Source organism: Diabrotica undecimpunctata, chromosome 2, assembly GCF_040954645.1.
Source record: "Diabrotica undecimpunctata isolate CICGRU chromosome 2, icDiaUnde3, whole genome shotgun sequence".
Lineage (NCBI taxonomy): Eukaryota > Metazoa > Arthropoda > Insecta > Coleoptera > Chrysomelidae > Diabrotica > Diabrotica undecimpunctata.
In genome coordinates, this window is record NC_092804.1 from 26,979,838 (window position 1) to 27,001,446 (window position 21,609).

The 21,609-nt window shown below is 32.6% G+C and overlaps 1 protein-coding gene and 2 long non-coding RNA genes across 5 annotated transcripts in view; 2 read left to right on the forward strand and 1 right to left on the reverse strand.

Annotated features, from left to right (window-relative positions):
• Nucleotides 1–14,098, forward strand: part of abd-A (abdominal A) — a 228,070-nt gene extending 213,972 nt beyond the window's left edge. For both annotated transcript variants that reach the window (XM_072522553.1, XM_072522554.1), the window contains exon 3: nt 13,299–14,098. In XM_072522553.1, the coding sequence (XP_072378654.1) occupies nt 13,299–13,690 (392 nt within the window). In that variant the 3' untranslated portion in view covers nt 13,691–14,098. The remainder of the gene's footprint in view (nt 1–13,298) is intronic.
• Nucleotides 1–21,609, forward strand: part of LOC140434367 (uncharacterized) — a 1,119,986-nt gene that overhangs the window by 291,890 nt on the left and 806,487 nt on the right. The window lies entirely within an intron of this gene.
• LOC140434368 (uncharacterized) overlaps nt 1–21,609 on the reverse strand; it is a 237,591-nt gene that overhangs the window by 49,389 nt on the left and 166,593 nt on the right. The gene's annotated exons all lie outside the window — the stretch shown is intronic.

The window sequence follows — 21,609 nt, forward strand, 5'->3', positions numbered from 1 at the left end:
CAATTGCTATGGTGAGCTATCCTACCTAATAAGATTAAAATGTTTTAAAATAAATAAAAAACTTAAAATATAAACGTAATCTGCCCTCCTAACATAAAGCGGCAGAAAGGTGGCTATAAAAAAATTGAGGAAATATTATGCTTTGAAAGGAAGGTATGGCGTGCAAAACTGGTGAGATAATTGATATAAGAAGAGAAGAGGATTTAACTTAGAATTATATCAAATATAAAATGATAGAAGAAATGCCATCAATAAGAGTGACAGTGTTGCAACAGCCAGTAGAAGGCAAAGACAAAGGAAGGCCAAAATTATATCTAGATAATAGCGAAAAAGACTTGCTTAGAAAAAGATAAATATAGGCATTGGCATTTGGAGACAACGTGCTATGAATAGAAAATAATAAAGCCCCAAAAGAAGAACAACCTATCACTTTCCATATTGGTATCAAATTCCTACAATTATCTGATTGCAGTATTTTCTACAATGAACTCTACCAGTGAATTTATGTCGTACGTTTTGGACGGGAAGCATGGGAGAAGCAACGGCTTTACATGTTGAATAATTGTTGGTGTCGCCACTGTAACGGTGTTATAGTTGTCGCCGTTTATCGCATCCTAGCTTCCAGCGTTCGCAATATTTCCAATCTTCTGCTTTTGGACATATATCTTCCATTGCAGCTTTATTAATTTATCTCCAAAATCTTCTTGGTGTATCCCTTTTTCTGTGGTTGATGCGGATCCACTGTGGCATTCAGTTTGGACCATCGTTGATCATTTATCTTTTCGAAATGGTCATATCATTTTAGCCTTTTATATTTTATAGTTTCCAGGATGTCAATGTCTATTCCCATATACTATCTGATTTTAAAATTTCTTATTTTATCCTTAAATAGAAGATATATAGTATAGCAACTATATATCGTGGGAGCTGACACCTCTGGATATCTCTACCCAACCAAATTTCATATCCTACGTATTTATGCGACGTAGTCTGCTCTTTTTATTTATTATCTAAAGTTTTGAATTTTATCCAGCAATATCTTCTGTGATACTTTTCTATATCATAATTTTTATGTTCCGAGGCATTTCTGAGGTTTTGTATATCATTATAAGGCAGTTAATAGTGGAAAAAATAAATGCTCATATGGTATTTATTGATCTTGAGAAAACATATGATCAGTTCCTCATAGATATGTATGATAATGTGAGAGACATGTATGAGGAAATAGCAACTAGTGTTAGGACAGGTGTGTGAGAGACGGATAAATTTTATGTGAAAGTAGGATTGCACCAAGACTCGGTGCTTAGTCCTTGTTTATTCTCATTAGTTCTGGATCAAATAACAGAAACTACAGAGTAATATTCCGTGGTGCTTAATGTACCGTGCGACTTCAAACACAAGAGTAAGTAGGACAAAAACAGAGTATTTGGAATGTTCATTTAAAGATGGAGTTAGTACAAATAAAATGATATATTTGGATGGTGAAATGATGGTAAAAAGAATAGTGTTAAGTACCTAGGATCAGTGTTACAGAGTAATGGGGAAATATATGGAGATGCATGCAGTAGTATTAGGGTTGGATGGATGAAATGGAAGGAAGCGAGTTGTGTGTTGTGTGACAGAAAAATTTCAATGAAGCTGAAGGGAAAATTCCCTAAAACAGCCATAAGAACAGCTATGATGTACGGAACTGAATGTTAAACATTTAAAAAAAAGAGGAACAACGAATGCATGTGGCGGAAATGAGAATGCTTAGATGTATGAGTGGAGTGACAAAAAAGGATAAAATTAGAAATGAGTGGATTAGGTAGTCTAGGTGGCACCAATTGTCACCAAGATGACAGAGCATATGCTAAGATGGTTTGATCATGTTCAACGTAGAGACCTTAATCACCCAATATGAAGAATTGCAGATCTGCGGGTTCCTGGAAGTAGTGGGAAAGGAAGACCAAAAAAGTATATGTAGGTAAAGGGTATTAATATTGATACGGTACAAGATAGAAACATGGAAAAATGTAATTAGGGAAGACGACGCCATATAGGGATGAAGGCAAAGATAATGATGATGAATTTTTATGTTCCGAGTGTTATTCGAGAGAACACTATTCAGTTGACGTATTGCTGAACTACCATGTCAAATTCTAGTTTTATTTTGTATTCCGACCTTCGTTTGTAATGCTTACACCAAGATATTTATAAAGATATGGTATTTTCGATTTCTGTGCCTCATAGTTTTAATTGCCTTCTTTCTAGCATTACGTACTTTGATGGATTAACTGATGAACCCCACATGGTATATTGTTTATCTATTTTTGGTAGCATCTTGTTCTTCTGTAAGTTTTACTTGGTCATCTCCAAAAGTATGCTAAACAGGATGATAATCGTTAAAGCATAGGTTGAAATTATCTAAAAAAACTCCCTTCAAATAAATCTTAAAAAGCTTAGGTGCAATGCAGCAGTCTTGGTAAAGTCCTTTAGAGTCATCTTTATGTCAATTTTTCTTTTATTATTTGTCTTATATAGTGTTTCTTAAATTTTCCAATATATTAACGGTAAATATGGTTAATAAAGGAACAAATGGGTATTGATGAGGTTTTTGAAGATCAGCTATAGAAAGCTCCTATTTTGGTAAAATCAAGATATCTTGGACTGAAGAATATGAAATCAGAAATAAGAGTTTTTCTAAGAAATATTTCACGAAATTGTAATGGGGGGGAAACGTAGAGTAAGGCATAGCATAATAATTTGGCTTATGAATATTAGACAATAGACTAGTCTGTACAAGCAGTTTTTAAACTAACGACTGATATGACATAGATTTGCCAAAGTAATCGCCAATATTCGATAGAGGAATAGAGGATATAGGTCAACTTTGGTCAGAAAAAATCTATAGGTATATGGTATAACAATTCTGCCTTTTGGCAACAATCTCGATTTTCAGAAATTTAGAATTCTAGAATACAGAAAATTATTCATTGTATAAAACTGAGCATAAAAGCGTTTGCCATCCTATAGAAAATAGCCTTTTTGGGAAAGTGCGACATAAATAACACAGCTGATATGAAATGAAATTGTTGTGTTACTTGTCTTACTCTACAACCTTTGTCGGTTCCTTTCTCTCTACATTTCTCTCTCCAGTTTCAGATTCCAAGTTTACTAGTATTGTTATTGAACCTCACATCTTATTTTGAATGTCCCTATAATAGATATTCACCTGGTAATTTTTCTAATCAATAATTCTCATCGGTCTATATTTTGGTAGCATCTTGTTCTTTTGTAAATTTTACTTGGTTATCTTCATAAATAAGTGTTCATAAATTTTGCAGTGATTTCTCCATTGATGCCTGAAATATGGTATTTTAAATCATCCAAGGCGAACAAAATATAAGAGGAAAAGATTTTAAACGATCACTAACATATAAAACATGTAAAAAAGAATCTCAAAAATCGAATTCAGCAATTCACAGAGATTTGTTTTTCATATTTAGAAACATCTGGCACCACATTTTATTGTTAGTGTACAAAAAATGTAAACACAGATATATTAATAGTATTGATAGAATCTTGGTATATGCTAGACATGGTCAATAAAAACATTAATTCTTTTGAACTTCTAAATACACTTAAGAGCTCTATTGTATCCTCGTCAATATTCTGCCAAAAAAAAAGAATGGAAACCATCATATATTAACATCTATTGTTGTTAAATTCCCAAATGGGCGTAAACTCATCCTACAAAAAAAAATACTAGAAAAACTGTCTCTGTCGCCCTTCTTACCATACACCTACCGAGATCTTTGTGTGCTAGAAGGCCGCCTAATTTAATAAATTACGGAATAACTATTAGAAGATTAGAAATGACCTCTGGAATGGTTGTTGGGGAGGCATTTGCCATCATCATTTTGTCTACAGCCGCCATTCCGTGAGAATTATGGCCGAGTCGAATGTGCGTAAGTTATTCCTGTAAACAGACACTTTACATAACGAGATGTTAACCCCAACTGCGCCCTTAGGTCTGAAGGGACTTGCACAAGAACACGGCGCCATAGGCGGAGGCGACAAAAGGATTTAAACCGAAATATACTACATATAACTTAATTTTTTGAATTGTTAAGATAAATGTGACATATTGTTCGGAAGCTATTTTCGTATGGCATTTTAATGTTATTTATTTTATCTTTAATGGGAATTATCTACAAGTTCAGTTGAAAATATGTTTATTTTAACGTTTCAATTTCCCCTTTGCAAATGGTTCTCGAATTAAAAATTTAAAAAAATATTTTGTTTTGTTATATGGTAATACATAACAATGACATATATTTCAAAGAAAGTATACAAAAGCAATCAAATAACTTGAAAATATAATACTTAAAACGCTAAGAACCTAATAACCTTTAACAAGGTACAATATTTATTTTTCGACAAAAAGTCCTAAGACAACATTTCTTCTAAAACACTTCTACTTCCATGATCGTTATCGATGGTTGGATATCATGTTTTCTATCATATTCGCTACCGCGTCCTCATTAACAGTAGCTCTAAATAATATTTTCTCTACAATTGCCTTAGATTTTCAGCTAGGATGTTCTTCTACCAGGACCACGTTGACCTCGGAATTTTCATGTAAAAACATTATGTTATGCAAATGATGCTGTCCTGATAATAAAGGGTGAAGACGATTTTCAAAACCACTTACATAGTTTTAATACAAAAAAAATACGCAATATGGCAACTGAAAAAACAAAATAATATATGACCACTTTTTAGATATCGATGTGATGTTAATTGAAAATTAAAGGAAAAGTAATAGAACAGACAATAAATTTTAATTATCTGTGAATAGAAATACCCTGTTCCAGAAAAGCGGAAAATGAATTAACATGCTAAGTTGCAAAAATTTATAAAGTACCAAGGGTAATATACGAAGAAACCAAAAGTTTGCGCCTATTAAAATTTTTGGCAAATCAGAAGAATCAAGGTAAGGTTGGGTTAGAAAGAATCATTAGCTAGCCATTCATTGATTATGCATATAAAATTCATGTACGGGCTAATATGTGTGTGGAGAGGTTTGGCTTCGAACTATGTTCGTTAGCCACATGTCATACTAATCACATATTACTGACTTAAAATTAAATGTGTTGTAATATACCCGCTTTTAGATAGTACGTATTGATACGTACTTCTACGTATCAATTTTATTTTAGTGATTATCTCAAAAATTTTTAAACTATTTAAGCTAAATATTTATTTTTGTATTCCTGAGAAATTCAATTAAGAGACCATACACTAATTTCTTGAATGAGACAATTAAACATGATATATTAACTGGACCCGCGATGAATTGAATAATAGTTACTGTAATGAGCATTAGTTATACTTATATATAAAGTTTCCCGTTTATTCCTGGCATCTTTCTTTATTATTGGCAAAACATCATTACTTTTAATCGTTGCTTCTATCCGAGTGCTACAAGCACTTTTGGCTGCCATATCTGCTTCTTCATTGCCAGTAATACCGGCATGTCCCTTAACCCAAACAAATTTACGGGCTACTATATAAAGATAAAGAAAGTATATATTTTGGGGTGGACCTACCGGTAGAGGACCCCAAAATAGATGAAACATTAACAAATTGAAGAACGAAAAAGCTCCGGGCTCTGAGAATATACTGGCTGAATTCCTTAAGTACGGAGGAGAAACTCTATATAGACAAATACACAAACTAATAACATTTATATGAAGCGAAGAGAAAATACCAACAAAATGGCACGAAAGTGTAATAATCCCCATCCATAAAAAGGGAGACAAAACCAGGTGCTCTAATTATAGAGGCTTATATCTCCCTACTTAATACGTCATATAAAATCTTATCGAATATCCTATTAAGTAGGCTGACACCGTTTGTAGAAAATTTCATGGGGGAATACCAAGCCAGCTTCAGAAATCATAGATCGACCATATATCAGATCTTTACTCTTAAGACAGCTGCTTGAAAAAGTTAGTTATGTGTGAATAGCTGTAGGTCCAGAGTACGGATAGGTAACAAACACCCAGAATCTTTCGAAATAAGCAGTGGCCTGAAACAAGGATATGCTCTGTCACCTCTCCTCTTTAATATCATCCTGGAGAAAGTAGTAAGAGCAACACAACTTAAAACAGACCTACTGACAGTAAATGGACCAAAATTACTACTAGCATACACAGATGACGGTTTGGAAGATATTTCTTGATACAAATTAGCTTCAGAGTATTATACTAAATCATGTTAATTTTTGACCAAAAACATATTATTTACTTTTATCACATTTCGCCTACGCCTCTGCACGGAAATCTGCCCCATACCTCTTTTTTCTACATTTACAATTTTGGTGTAATGTTACAGACAAGACCTCCCGCAGTTGCCCTCACATAGGAATAAATCAGTGTCAGGGAAACGTGTAGTGTCAGGATAAGGATGAGAGTATCTGATATAAGGGTGTGCTTTTTATGTTTTCTCATTTGTTTCCACACATCTATCTTTTTATTTCTTTATTAAATTCCTGCAAATTCGGAAATGCTGTTAAGTATAAATATTATACAAGGAAACTTTTTATTCCTAAGGAAAATGTAACTAAAAATGTGAGTGAGTTCAGAAATAATATTTTGGATACATAAAGTGGACCAGATGAAGATTTAGAGCTTTAATTAAATTAAAACACTTTATCGATGTATTTATTATAACTATTTTTAACGAAAATTATTGAAACCTTTCTTGATATTTCAAAATCTTGTCTGTTATTACATGAGTAGTGAAATTCGTCTTCGAGCATCTTGAAGATAAAAGGTAGCTTAGGGCAAAAAAAAATACATACACGACACACAAGATATGAAAAATAACTATGGACAAACTTTATTTCTAATAGTTTTAACAACGGAGGTACTCCTTTTCGTAACTAACATCCAGACATTAATAGGGCTAAGTATAATGACCTCAGAAATAGAGAAGGTTCTGAGAAAATTAAAAAAGGTAAAGCGGCTGGACCAGACGACATAATATATCCAAAATTTCTGATACTCATAAACGAAGAAAACCTAGAAATCTTAGACAAACTATTTAATATCAGCCTAATGAGTCAAGTAAGCAGAAAATGCGATCTTAGCGAACTACAAATAGGCTTTCAAGAAGGATTGGGAACCAGAGATGCTTTGTTAGCGCTGTTATTTCTGCTGCAACAGTGTCGAGATTAGTGTAGAGAAGTATGTATATCTATGTTTCTTAGATTACACTAAAGAATTTGACTGTGTCAAACATTAGTACGCTATTAAAAATTCTAGAAAGAAAAGGATTATACTCCCAAGACCTACAAATAATTCATTACCCATGCCAGGTAGACAGTACCGATAATATATATATATATATATATATATATATATATATATATATATATATATATATATATATATATATATATATATATATATACCCGGTATTTAGGCGTTCGACGCCCTTCCGGTAGGGATCTATGGAGGAGTATCACCTAGCCGCAAGCCCTTATCTCTTGCCGTACTGCTCCACCATAGGCCGATCAGATACCAGCATATTCTAGACTAAGCCGCAGATTCATTTTAGAATTTTAAACTGCTGCGTTAGCCTTTTTGTTTTCTGCACACCGAGCTGGGGATCGAACTGACATCTCTCGCATTGAAGCGAAGGAGAAGCCAGCCGCCCAGCCCGCTTGGCTAATCCGATCGTCAGTACCGATAATAAAGTTTTAAAAAACACCAATAACAGCTATTCCAATTATTAAACGTAGAATCAGACAGGGCTGCGTGCTCAACCCTATGCTATCTAACATACTCTGATATTGTATTGCAAAAGATACTTAAAGGCTCGGAAGATGGCATAAAAGTGAATGGTAAATTAATAAATAGCTTAAGATATGCCGATGACTGAGTTATACTTACAGAGAGTCCTGAAAAACTATAGCGCCTGCTTGACAAGATATCTGGTGAAGAATGTATTGGGCCTTAAAATCATTACCGCAAAAACGAGATATTAGTGATAAACCGGAAGCCGAATCAACAAGTGCACATAAATGTATACGGTTCAGAGATAACCAAAGTCTCTAAGCTGCAACACTTAAGCAGCTGGATCAGTATTAAAATGGCTGCAACAATCTTCTTAACAATGCGAAGCCTCTTACTCGATATTTCAGTAGATCTACAATTAAATTACAATTTGGTGAAATACTTTAAAAATATTCCAAACTAATATATGGAGTTAAAGGGTGGACACTAAAAGTTGCAAATTAAGGAACACTTGACAGACTACCAAAGAAGAATTAATACTACACTACAGTAGGACACCACACCTATACGTCCCAAAAATTCACAAAAAAAATGTACCTCTCAAACCAATTTGCAGAAGCTTGGGGTTCTACTTGCAGCATACTACCTAAGTTACTCCATAATACAATCTTTAGCTCACAATACAACGACATAATATGTATTAAAAATTTGCAAAAACTAGCAGAAATAGATTACAATTATAACAATATGCTAGTCAGTTTTGATATCACCAGCCTTTTCATCAACGTACCATTGGAGAAAACTTTAAAAATAACAAAAACCAAACTGAATGTATCAACTATGATGGAGCTACTAACACAGACAATATTTATTTTCAATTAAATAATGAACAATAAGTAAAATTTCGGATTGGCCATCCTTTAGACAGGTAGCCAACAGTATGGTGGATATATTATAGGATAGATATATGGATGGTTGATGTGTTCTTCATTTGGCCTCATAGACCAGAATCGTTGCTAACAAAGATTTTAACAAGAAATGATTACGCATTGTCTTTTATTAATAAGGAATTTCACAAGATAGAAAAAAAAAACAACAAAATACCCTTAGCAATCCAGAATTACTGAGAAGAGGGGACTCAAGGATGACATCAATACCATTTGTAAAGGGCTTATTAGATAAACTAAAAAGGATAGGACATAAGTACAACAGAACATTTAAAACAACCAATACAATCAGATCTATCCTGTCCAAACCAAGTCTAACAACATACAAGAGAGATCGAACAACTGCATCTATAAACAACATATCATATGAATGCATCAATTTGTATGTGATAGAAACCGCAAGACTACTAAGTGTCCGGATAATCGAGCAACAAAACAGGGACCTCAACAGATAACGGATATGCAAATATACCTGAGACAATAAACACAGAGTACGGTGGAAAAATGCATCAATAATCATGAAAGAAACACACGACATGAAAAAGGAAAAAATCAAAGAAGCAGCTCTCATCCTACTCAAAAAAGAACAATGTGTATCAAACACATCAGCAGAATGTAGCAGGCTTTGGTTGCCAATACTAAAGAAGTCAACAACAAGAATATATCAACAATAGCGGATTAAAAAACTCTGAGACACATCATCTTCAATCATCAATAGAATCAGTCATCAGCTTCCAGAAAGCGACATCATTCTTCACCAGAACCTAACCTGGATGGCCAAAATGCTCAACAGCATGATGAAGATAATCATATATATTCAGAAACTGGATGGATAAAACAAAAGATACAAATTATGTCTTGGCACATGCCCACTCACAATGATTCTCCGGCTATTGAAGTTACAGTATCGTGGACCAGTATAAAAGAAATTTATGCTGGAATTCTAGTAGATGCCGACCTCATAGATTATTTTGTATTATTTGTGACTCCTGACATTATAACGAAGTTAATGGAACAGAACAACTTGTATGCAACGCAATATCTTTTGTTGGCAGATAATTCCGATCAATTGCGACTACATGGGTGGTTAACCATAATGAGAACACTATCCGTATGAAGCTCATTATAACGGAATTTCGTAAGAAGGTTATAACTTAAATGCTTGCAAAGTGTTGTACACAAAACGTCACTATTGCTGACCCATCTGAAACCATAAAACGAGAAGTCCATGATCTAGTAACAAATGTTCAAGATGGTAAGAAAATCAGGGGGCGTTGTTGGGAGTGTTACAATAAATACGGAAGGAAAGGAGTAACATATGTTGACGAAAAAATTAAGAGAGCACCTCAAGTAAACACCAAATGTTCTGTGTGTGACATTATTATTTAACTAACTGACTAAATATCAAATAAATTTTTTTTAGTTTTATATACTTTTCGTATATCTTTTTTTTCGGGATAAACATAATTTTTATGACACATTCTAGAATTTAAATAAAAACAATATTACAATATCTAAAGGCCAAACCCAGTTATGCCAGGAAATTGGCTCAGGCAATAACATTATTCTCTACATATAAAAACTTAAGAAGCTTTTGAAGACACAACAGAACAAACTCAACGAGCCATGTGTATCTTTTTGTATGTTTTTCGGTACACAGCGTTGAGGACAGTGTATACTCAAATCACACACTGAAGTTGAAGGTGTGAAGCACATACAAATAATGCAGAAACATATATAACTATCAGAATTTTGAAGTTCATAGGACCACATATGGTGGCTGCGTTTTACACCGAGCCCAAGTGCCAAAACAGTTAACCTCAACTTTGAAGGTTATACGTTAATTTCAACAAAATTCTTAAATAATCTTTAGAAAACGATTTCCCTAGTAGAAGTCAAAACGTCGAATTTTAGCTAGCCAAAAATATAATTTTTACTACAATCAAGTGTGGCTTACTCCCATATAAACACAATATTTAATTTATTTTTCTCCTAATATGATAATGTTAAATTTTACACAAGTTTGAGGTGAATACAAAATAATAGTATAAAACGACATTGTTTTACAAGAAGTTAAAAAACTGTAACAAATCAATTAGTTCCCTAATATATACTTTTGAAGGAAATTTTTAGTGAAATATATATTATTTTATAACTATTTTACGGCTTATGCTCATTTTTAATGTGTTGAAAGTATGTTTACTTAAATAAAGTTCTTGTTTGTGTAACACCTTATTACAGGAGTGTTCACCCAAAATAAAACCCGTTCTTTACCTAAATGCAGTTGAACAATATTCCCTTCTGCATCATTTAAACCGGCATAATAAAATTTACTGCCTTATTCAAACTCAAACTAGAAATTTTGTAGTCGCTTACAGAACCCCTTCCGAGTGAAAGTAGTCTACTTTTTCCGATTTCGCCTTATTCTTTTAGTTTTTTTTCGAACTATTTAAAAAGGGCTTTTACAGCATCCCTTCTAGTCATAAAAAAGAAAGTACCATTGAGTAAAGTTTTTATTACCTTGCAGATATATCCAAAGGGTTTACTAAACAAGATAATAGACTTTCTCGAAACTGGAAATTGTGAAAGTTTTATCAGTTGTACGAAAAGCAGAAGGAATAATGCATTTTTGAGCTTTGTGTTAATGCTTTTTTCGAATTACAAACTACAGGGTGAATCGGTAGCGTTTTTACCCATTTTTAATTTATTGTAAGAGAATTGAATAAATTTTAAATGTATTTATAAAAAATTATATTTATGGTTTTTTTTTCTTCTCTATTTATTAGAAATATGTGTCCATTGTTTTGTTGCAAGCGTTCATCTTCACACAATATCTTTATCTTTTGAACTATCTTTCTAATAAACAAAGGTTACCGTGATTGTCATCGAAAACTCCTTGTACCAATTTAGTCCAGTTCATTCTTTTTATATGGTCATAACAGAAGCTATGCCACTCTTTCTCTCATCTAACAATGTCGTCTTTTCCCAGTTTTTTTAATTATTTGTACCTTACTCAAAGAAGAGTTTTATCGCAACAGTTGATATTGCGATCAGTTGTTTTTAATTTCATTCTTATTAAATAAATGAAAAGACTGATATGTTTTTGTACACATGACAAATTAAAAAATGGAAAAAGGAAAGTATTTTTGAAGTGTATAAACAATTTAACTCCTAGCTGGGCGGTTTTGTCTTACAAAATCATCTTCAGAGCTATGTTAAAATAGAACAATTATTAAAATAACTAATTTTTAGTTAAAAATGTTTCATTTACGTTAAGTATTTAAGTAATTGAAGTATTTTCCATTTTTTGATCTTTCTGATTAGTTCTATTGTAGGTATTTCATTACATTAGCGTTACATAGCTTCTTGCGATGACAGAGTTCAATTTGAAATATTTTGTATACAGTTGAAGGTGGGATTTCTGTTGAATCAGAAGTTGCTTGTACCATCGTTTCAGCATTTAAATGTATATACATGTTTCTGACTATTGGTTGTCTTCAGTACGATGTAGCCAAGTTAGAAAAGCAGCATGTTAACTTGGGAAAGGATCACTACCGGAGCAATACGAGCAATTTTTGGCATTAGAGTTAGAAGACCCTGATCGTTTCCAGGCCAACAACTAACACTATACACAGAAGAAGCTGCGGCTACCTGGGGAAAGGAAGGCCAAACGTTAAAACGTTTAAAGCAAAAGGAAAAGGATAATGCGAGTAAATAATAAAAGTAAAATGTTATGGCATGTCCCTCAAAACAGAAAACCAAAATAGGTGTATTGATGGAAGGCAACGGTATAACGTATTTCTGACTATTGGTCGTTTTCAGTAGCTAAGTTAGAAAAGGAGCATGTTAACTTGGGAAAGGATCACTACAGGAGCAATGCGACTAATTTTTGACATTAGAGTTAGAAGACCCTGGTGGTTTCCAGGGCAACAACTAATACCAACCACGGAGGAAGCTACAGCTACATCGGGAAAGGAATGCCAAAAGTAGAAACGTTTAAAACAAATGGAAAATGATAATGTGAGTGAAAAATTAAAGCAAAATGTAATGGCATGCCTCGCAAAACAGAAAAACTAAAAAATGGAAAACAGGCTAATCTGTTGGCTTTACTTATCGGTCATAACCAATTTTTTTATTGGTAGATTCAATATTTAAAAAATAGTTTCTTCGTGCCTTTTGTTCTAGTTTTATTTTTATATAGAAACGATTTTAACGTATTAATTCTTCTTATTGGTTAAAGTGAGAAACGTTAATCTCTAGAACTTGGTCGTAAGATCTTTGTACCATAAACATTGATTACTCAATATTTTTGTAAATGCTAAATTTAACTAAAGAAATTAAAAAGATTTAAAATAACGGGGTACCTTACGCAATATAATTACGTCATAAATATAACAATAATATACGTAAAAGGCTTTTCCAAAAGACTTAAAATATCAGAAAACAAATTGTGCAAATTAATTCACCAAGTCTACTCTTACCAAAATGTACAAACGTGTATTATTTTTGACTAAACATCATGTGTTATGATTCTTGCTAATGTGTTTTCTTTTTGTTGTTATAGGTCCTAATGGTTGTCCAAGACGACGAGGCCGACAGACATACACCCGCTTCCAGACCCTAGAATTAGAAAAAGAATTTCATTTCAATCACTACCTAACCAGAAGGCGACGCATCGAAATCGCCCATGCTCTGTGCCTAACGGAGCGACAGATAAAGATCTGGTTCCAGAACAGAAGGATGAAACTTAAAAAGGAACTGAGAGCCGTCAAAGAAATCAACGAACAAGCGAGAAGAGAACGCGAAGAACAAGAAAGACACAAACAACAACAGCAAGAGAAGCAACAAAAGATGGATCAGAACATCCACCAGCACCACCACGATCCGATGAAAATGAACATAGAAAAATCGGGTAGCTCGGATCTCCTCAAAGCAGTGTCGAAGGTTCCGACATAAAGGAGTTTTTAATGGTGATAGGTTTTTTTGACTTTGTGTTATATATATACGTAGATCAAAGTGATTATGTCGATGAAAAATCGGACTTCTGGAAAGCGGTTTTTTCGAGATTGTATCATTAGTTGCGATATTATTTTAGTGCTGGTCACTTTATAGAAATCACTTATTTCCTTTGTTATTCCACAAATCTCGCTTAAATTAATTTCATTGGAAAGCATCAAATGCTGTTTTCTACAAATAAACTATAAAAATTTATTTATAAAGTATTTAGAGAAAGAAATACAATTTCCGAGTTATTTTAGAAGAAGATGCTTCATGTTCACTATTTTTGCTTTTTTTCTCTTATTACTAATAATATTTTCATGATGTTGGTCCAACTTAATCTAACAAATATTATAAAAAATACAAGAGTTAAAAATAAAAGAAACAAATTGATGGAAAACTTTTTTAATCAACAGTTTAAAACCGTTATCTTCTGCAATACTCCATCGTTGCAATAAATATTGTACTTACTATATTTCCTTAGTTAGAATTTGTATTGCTTTAATAAATATCATTGGTCAAACCATTCCCCATTACATGTTTTTCCTTATATCAAGAAGTTTTTCAGTTTCTTTTTTATTGGTATTATTAATATAAATATGTTTCATATGTTTCATATTTTTTGTTCGTTCTAGATTGTACTTTTTAATTTTATCCCCCCTTTTTATTCCGTTATAGTGTTTTAAATTATGTAATATTAAAAAGAAAATGGTTTTATTGCTTTATTGAGTCCATTTTCCGGAAATATAATGTACTGGTAATTTCTGTGCTAAGGGAAAAATTTTAAAGGTCTCAGTTGTCAATGTCAATTTCCAATTTACAAATTTTCCATAAAATATATAACTTTTCACTAGTTTTTTTTGTTCTCTTCGGAAAATTATAATGTGTGGCATATGAAAGAGATAAAAATATGATTCATATTTGAGTATGGTGCATACATATCACGTTTAATTTGTGTAATATCTTGTCATTATATTACAGTAATATAAAATAACAAGCAATGTCGAGTCTGCCTTAACAAAGTAAAATAAAAATTTTACCGCACTCATTATTTAAACATTCGCCAAAGGCTGCAATCCATATTAATGTTTACAGTTAGATTATTTTCGATATATTCCATCAATTTGACGGCTATTAAGAACTCATGAATGAAGATTTGCTAAAATGTTTACATTGGACAACCGACTTCATAACATTAAAACAGAATGTGAGAACATACATCGACTAGACAAAATTTTAACGTTTAAGTTTTAAAAACATTAGTATCTCCAGTGAGATCTTTAAGCAACCGATTTGTGGAAAAATGTAATAAGTGATTTAAAATTTGACCAACAAACTGACTTTTTGCTGCTGTTGTCCGTTTGAGTTGTTGCGTTCACTTATTCGAACTTTTCCGTGAAAAAGTGTAGCGCTGATTCTATCAGCAGTTTTTTTGAGCTTCGTTGTGTTTTTAATTCGTTGTATATAGGGGTAGTGTGTTCACGTTAATATTTTTATACTTAAAAAAGTAACTATATTCCGTTTATATTGAGTTTTTTTCTTTTTTTATTACGATCAGTTTTCTGATCTAAACTTGACGTTATTTTACGTACCGTTGTTGTGATTAAATATTGCTCTTTTGTTTTTATTATACTGCATTTGTAAATGTTAGTTTCGTCTATTTGTTTACCAATGGGTAGCTTCAGTTGTCCTGTACTGAGTTTTAAAAATAATCTTTAGAATTCGAATAAAAAAAATACAATAACAAAAACATGTGGCTTCACAATTAGTACATAATTAGAAATGTGCGATTTTGTTGGAAGTTAATATTATTATTGATTAAAAGGCAAATCAAATTTAAATCCGTAGAAAATTAATACAAATATTAAACATGTAACCTTTTTTTTTACTTCTGATCTTCATTACACTGCTATTTTGTAATTTTTCTAATAAGTAAATGAGTACTTATTAGAAAAGTACCAGATCAGATGGGTGATATAGCCGAGAGAAGCCAAATGATAATAATGTAGCTAAAATTGGATAGAATATAGAAGAATTGCTCAGTTTTCATCAAGGTTAAACTGTGAATTAAGTATGTCAAAATAATATGACTAATATTAAATTTGAACATAATAAATATTTGTATTAATTTTCTTTAGCACCTCTACACATTAGTACATATGTAGTGATAGTTACGTCACCGAGCTGTCCTTGTGACGTAACTATTTTTCTTACCTAAACCATAATTTACGGATGATTTAATGTCCAGGCATATTGTCTCATTTAAATCTAATTACATTTGCAGTAACATTCAACATATTTGACATAAAACTAATTATCTACTTAATTGCCACGTTGCTTTAACAACGCCGATCATAATTAGTAAGAGACGTATTAACTGCTATAGTAGTGAAGTTTCCATTATCTACAGGTGTTGTTTAACACGTTAAACGCCACTATAGAATCTGAAAATGGGCCAAAATTTCGCCATATTTGATATTATTGTCGAATTCGATTCTTTCTGACATTAGTTTAACATTTATGGCAGATATTTTTAAACACTCATTTTTTTCCTTGTCTTTATAATTTTTTTGAGGTGTACGTTATGATGTCAAGCAGCCTGATAAAACAAATGTGCATTCTACAACATATAGAATCCGAGACACATAAGTTGTGTCGTGTATTTTGCAAGTCGGCCTATCGTGTTGAATCTACAAATTGTTATTTGATGTTTATGCATTATACTTGAGCGAATTGTAGTAGATATTGTACAGTTGTCCAATATAAGAGCTGAACTTTATGACCACTTACGAAGATGTGCAAAAAGTCTGATTTTTTATTCTGCGGTAGATTTTCAAAGTATTTGAGAATTTATCAGTCAAACGTTATAGATAATAGAACAACGTTATAATAGAAGACACATCGCAACCAGATGGTTAAATTACCCGTTCGATAAAACAGCTAGCCCTTTGATTAAACAACGCCATTCATTCACATGTCTGAATGTCGATTAGCCGATGACCACGAGGATAACGTTTAATAGGTCAGCTAGACGACGATCAGTCGTGTAATCAAACAGCTAATTGAAATAGTCATTTAGTTGCACATCTAGCCCTTCCATTGGATTAAACAACGCGTTATGATGTCTTACTTATAAAATGATGGTATTTACTTCACAGATGAGGTTATTAATAATTTTCATGTTACACAAAGAACTTTTTTCTTAAAGCAAGCATATCTCATGGTATGGCATTATTTTTGTGCTGTTTATACGAGCATTTTTGAAAACCTTGCCCCCAAACTTTCCGTTCATATCTTTCCGTTGACGAGTGCAATTCTTGTCGCACAAACCAATTTTTAATAGTTTCTGTTTTTGTGCCGATTCTATAAACTCCATTTCTAAAATCCACAATTTTTCCTTTGATATTTTTGGTGTCCAAGGGTCCACGATCCATTTTCGGTACACTTATCAGGACACTAGTGCAAATAAGAAGTGTCAGTTTTTTGCTGTGTTCTCAACCACTTTTTCAGCTGCACGTTTTAAACTTTTGTGGGCCTCATTTCTCTGAAATAGTATGTTTTCTTCCGTTTGGCATCTAAAACATAATACTGCTAAACCAGAACCTTCCTTTCCTACTACAGACAATCTACATGTGACATGAACAGGATTATTGCAAGACTTACAGCTATGGCCGCTAGTGGTAGGATTCTGACATGTAACCCAAATTGGTTCAATGTACTCGGTCCTCTTTAACTGACTAAATTATTCGTCAATGTTATTAGTATCAAAATTTGTAGAGTAATTGTCACCTACATTTGAGGAACTAGGTTCAGTCAGTATAATTTCTACATGAACATTATTACTTGATGGAAATTTTCATGATCAATCAGTTTATCTTTAAAGTTTTCTTTAAATTTGAGCTCAGTTAAATTGCTCGTAAACCAACTCCATTATCTCTGATTTCTAAAAGCACTAGGATTCTATTTTGATTCCTTTTTTATCATTTTAACTCACTACCGTTAAAAAAAACAACAGTGGTTGCCACCATATTGTAAACAATGTGTTGAATCGCTTTTGAATGTTATCATAAGATTCGACTTAATAGCTAGTCATTCGGTTAAATCTCGTCGTTTCAATCAAACGACTATTTTTCAACCAGTTAACTGGTGCTACTAGCGGCGCGGTGGTCAAGAAACAAATTACGTCAATGATATGGCGGCTTTTCGTTGAACTTTTTAATTACATAAAAAATCGACAAAATAACTAGTCGTGTGATTGAATGGCGTTATTCAATCAAAGGGCTAGCTGTTTAAACGAACGGCCAATTTAACCATGTAGCTGCGATAGACACATGGATAACATTTTGGATCTAGTGATAGAAAACATTATTGCAGACTACAGGAGTACACTGTTGTATAGAGCCAGTACTGATAATGAAAGTATTGAAGTCGAAGATAATATTAATAGCCTGATTATGCGGTATGAGCTTTATATTTTTTGTAAGAAATTTTATAAAATAATACATGAATTTGCTTTAAAAGAATTATAAAAAAAAAGTAAAAATGTATTGGCCCAACATAAGTTTCTGGTTCTCAAACCTTCATTATACTTGCAAAAACAAAGTATAGCTTTGCGGCATACACACTATGTTGTATTACAAAACAGACTTTTGCCCGAAATGCGATGTAACATGTATGTCGCTGCACCCAAAGAACAAAATGATGTACGATATTCGCATTATACTTAATGGCGCTTAACGTGTTAAAAGTGGTTTCTAAAGAATTAGGAAAGTACAGGATGAAATATATTTATGGGTTGCAATATTTATTTGTTATTTGTTAAATTATTTGTTTATTTTGCTATTGTGCCAAGCTTTTTAAGCTATATTTCTGCCGCAAATGAAGGAGAGTTATAAAACTGGTATAGATCTATAACAATTTTGGACGAGTGATCTTTTAGTGAATGTAAATACTGACCTAATATTTCCGTACTACATATTTTCATAAATAGGCCAGTTGTAGGATATAGAATAATGATTTATTATGGACTAGCACTCCTAACATAACTCAATAAAACGGAAGATCATAAATGTTTCTCAACAAAAATTTTTAGATTTTTTAGGAAATTGAGTCAAGATCACGGTGACTGCTGGAACTTAACCAGGTCCCCTTAATTGGGCTCAGAAATAAATTGGTCTTTATGTAGCCAGGTTTTATTAACTTTATGATTATAATATTTGTGCTCAAGCACTATATTAAGTAAAGAAAGTTAACACAGTTGGGCAACATGATGTCGCTGAAGAAGTATACTGACGGGATGTTAGAACTATAGTACTGGAGCAATTGAAATAGGCTTAAAAAAATAAAGCTTAAAAAAGTGTAGAGAAAACGTAGACATGTGACAAAAATGAATCCTAAGTAAGACGGTTAAGGGATGGTGAGACACAGCTAGACTAGACCTGTGGTATGCCAACATTCCGTAGGGGTAAATGCGCATAATGATTCAAATACTTTTACTGTGCAGTCACATAAGAGTGTGCATAAGTCACTCTTCACTGCATGACATTATGCATCGTGTTTCGTGGGAATAATTTACCTGGTTATCATTGGAATTACTATAAAATACTTTAATATAATATATTGACGGTATTAGATTTTTGTTTCGATACAGGGCAGCGACAAGCCGCTTATACGTATTTCGACCTCTTTAGGTCTCCTCAGAACGGTATAGCCACTGCTCTGAACCAAAACAAAAATCATTCCCGTCCTAGACAATAGTTATCAAAATAACTATATATGGACGTAACTACGCCATTTAAAACCAAAAAGAGAAATCAAACGATTTCTGCCTGGCGAAACGGAATTAAAATTTTTACCACTGTGCTTTCTAAAACTTGCAAAGTAAACAGCATGAGAAATTACTCGGCAAGGGAATCTAAAATTGCATTCCACATGCCGTTCATCATGGTCAAAATTCGTAGTGAATTCAGTTTCTGGTACTCCAAACGGAGTAAAGTAAACAAAAATCCAATACCGTCATTATGTTTTATTAGTTTACTCCGTTTGGAATACCAGAAACTGAATTCACTACGAATTTTGATCATGATGAACGGCATGTCGAATGCAATTTTAGATTCCCTTGCCGAGTAATTTATCAAGCTGTTTGCTTTGCAAGTTTTAGAAAGCACAGTGGTAAAAATTTGAATTCGGTTTCGCCAGATAGAAATCGTTTGATTTCTCTTTTTACTTTAATATAATTGTTGCTACTGAAAGTCCATGCTCTTCGTTTTACTTCATATGTGGTAAAGTCTGGCTTTATTGGTCCGTTAATAGGATTCAATACAAACTGCATTCTCAGTATTATTTTTGAAAAGAGATGGCTTGTATTCCACAGTGTTTTGCATTCTATTCCACTGAATATTCTTATAAACGAATAGAAATAAAAAATTAATTATGTTATTAATTTTGGTGTGCTATACTCATTATGTCAAGCATGTTATCAGCAAATTTAAAGATCTATTTAGCCTTATAGTTCTATACCAGCTTTGCTAATCTCCATGACAGATCGAATATATTTTTTAAAAAGAAATAGATATCCAATGACATAAAATTCTGGCCGAGTAAGCATTACTCTCAATACTCTTATACGTAATTTGGTGTCAGGGTAGAAGAAATATAAAATAATCTCCTGTAGGATGACAACTTTTGCGTTTTGATTTTACTTTTCTACAACCTTACTAGTAAACAGTTTGACATTGGTAATTGAAGTATTAATGTATTCGCGATGAATGGGTTTTTGATGTTATTCGGAAAAGTTTCGTCTGTTTAGAACTTGGTCTTATCTCATTTATGTCTATATTATCTTTGTCTTCTGTGACACTTGTCTGTGCCATTATATATTATGTACATATTCAATGTGATTTCATGCAGCGATTGCCTTCTTTTGAACTGATAAGTTGGCTTTACTGTGTTTGGCGCTCTAAAAAGCCTTTCAACTCTGACACTTAAGCTTTATTCTTTAAATATATTTCACTAAGACACTTTTTCTTGTGTTTCCATTTCTTAAACACCTTTTAGGTTTTTCCATTGCAGTGTATATGCATAATAACTTTTTTGGTTTATGTATCTGAAACCCTTGAAAGCAAACACTCACTTCATATTATCACGTGCTTCTTGTTGCCATTTTAAGTCTTGCTACCTGCTTATGAATGACATCAATGTGTTTTATTTTGTCTTCATTTGGTGTATCGAAGCCTTAACCATTTTAACTCAGGTCTATGTTTAATAACATTTATAGAAACTACACATTATAAACTATGCTTTCGTATAAACATTATCAGATGCAGCACTTTCTTATTTATATTAGCATCTATTCTTTCCCAGCAATTTTAATCGTCTTTTTCCCTTTTTTCTGAACCTCTTGAATTATTCGGTTTGTAATATGAATTTATCCATACTTTTTTCTCTAAAACATTAATTCGTTTGTCTTCGTTCTAAAAAGAAAAAAATATTATTCAATTTTGATGTAAATGTTAACCATTTTTTAGATTTATGTGCCACTCCACGTTATTTTTTACTTTCCAAATCATTTCCTGTAAATTCGTATCTACTATCCAAAAATGTCATTCCTAATAACATCCAAACCGACTAGAAATCATCCATTTTAAAAGCCATTAATACATTATTTAATCATAATTAATCCTGCTAATTGGTTAATTGCATAACGTCTTGTAGCTAATGAGGTTGCATCGCGAGAACTAAAGTAAGATCAAAATGCGGGACCTTATCTTTTTAGTATTACATTCACTACCAATTAAGGAATGACTAATTGATTTCTCCTGTAATATATATTACAACTAAATGTTTATTACCCACTATGATTTAATTTATACTGATAT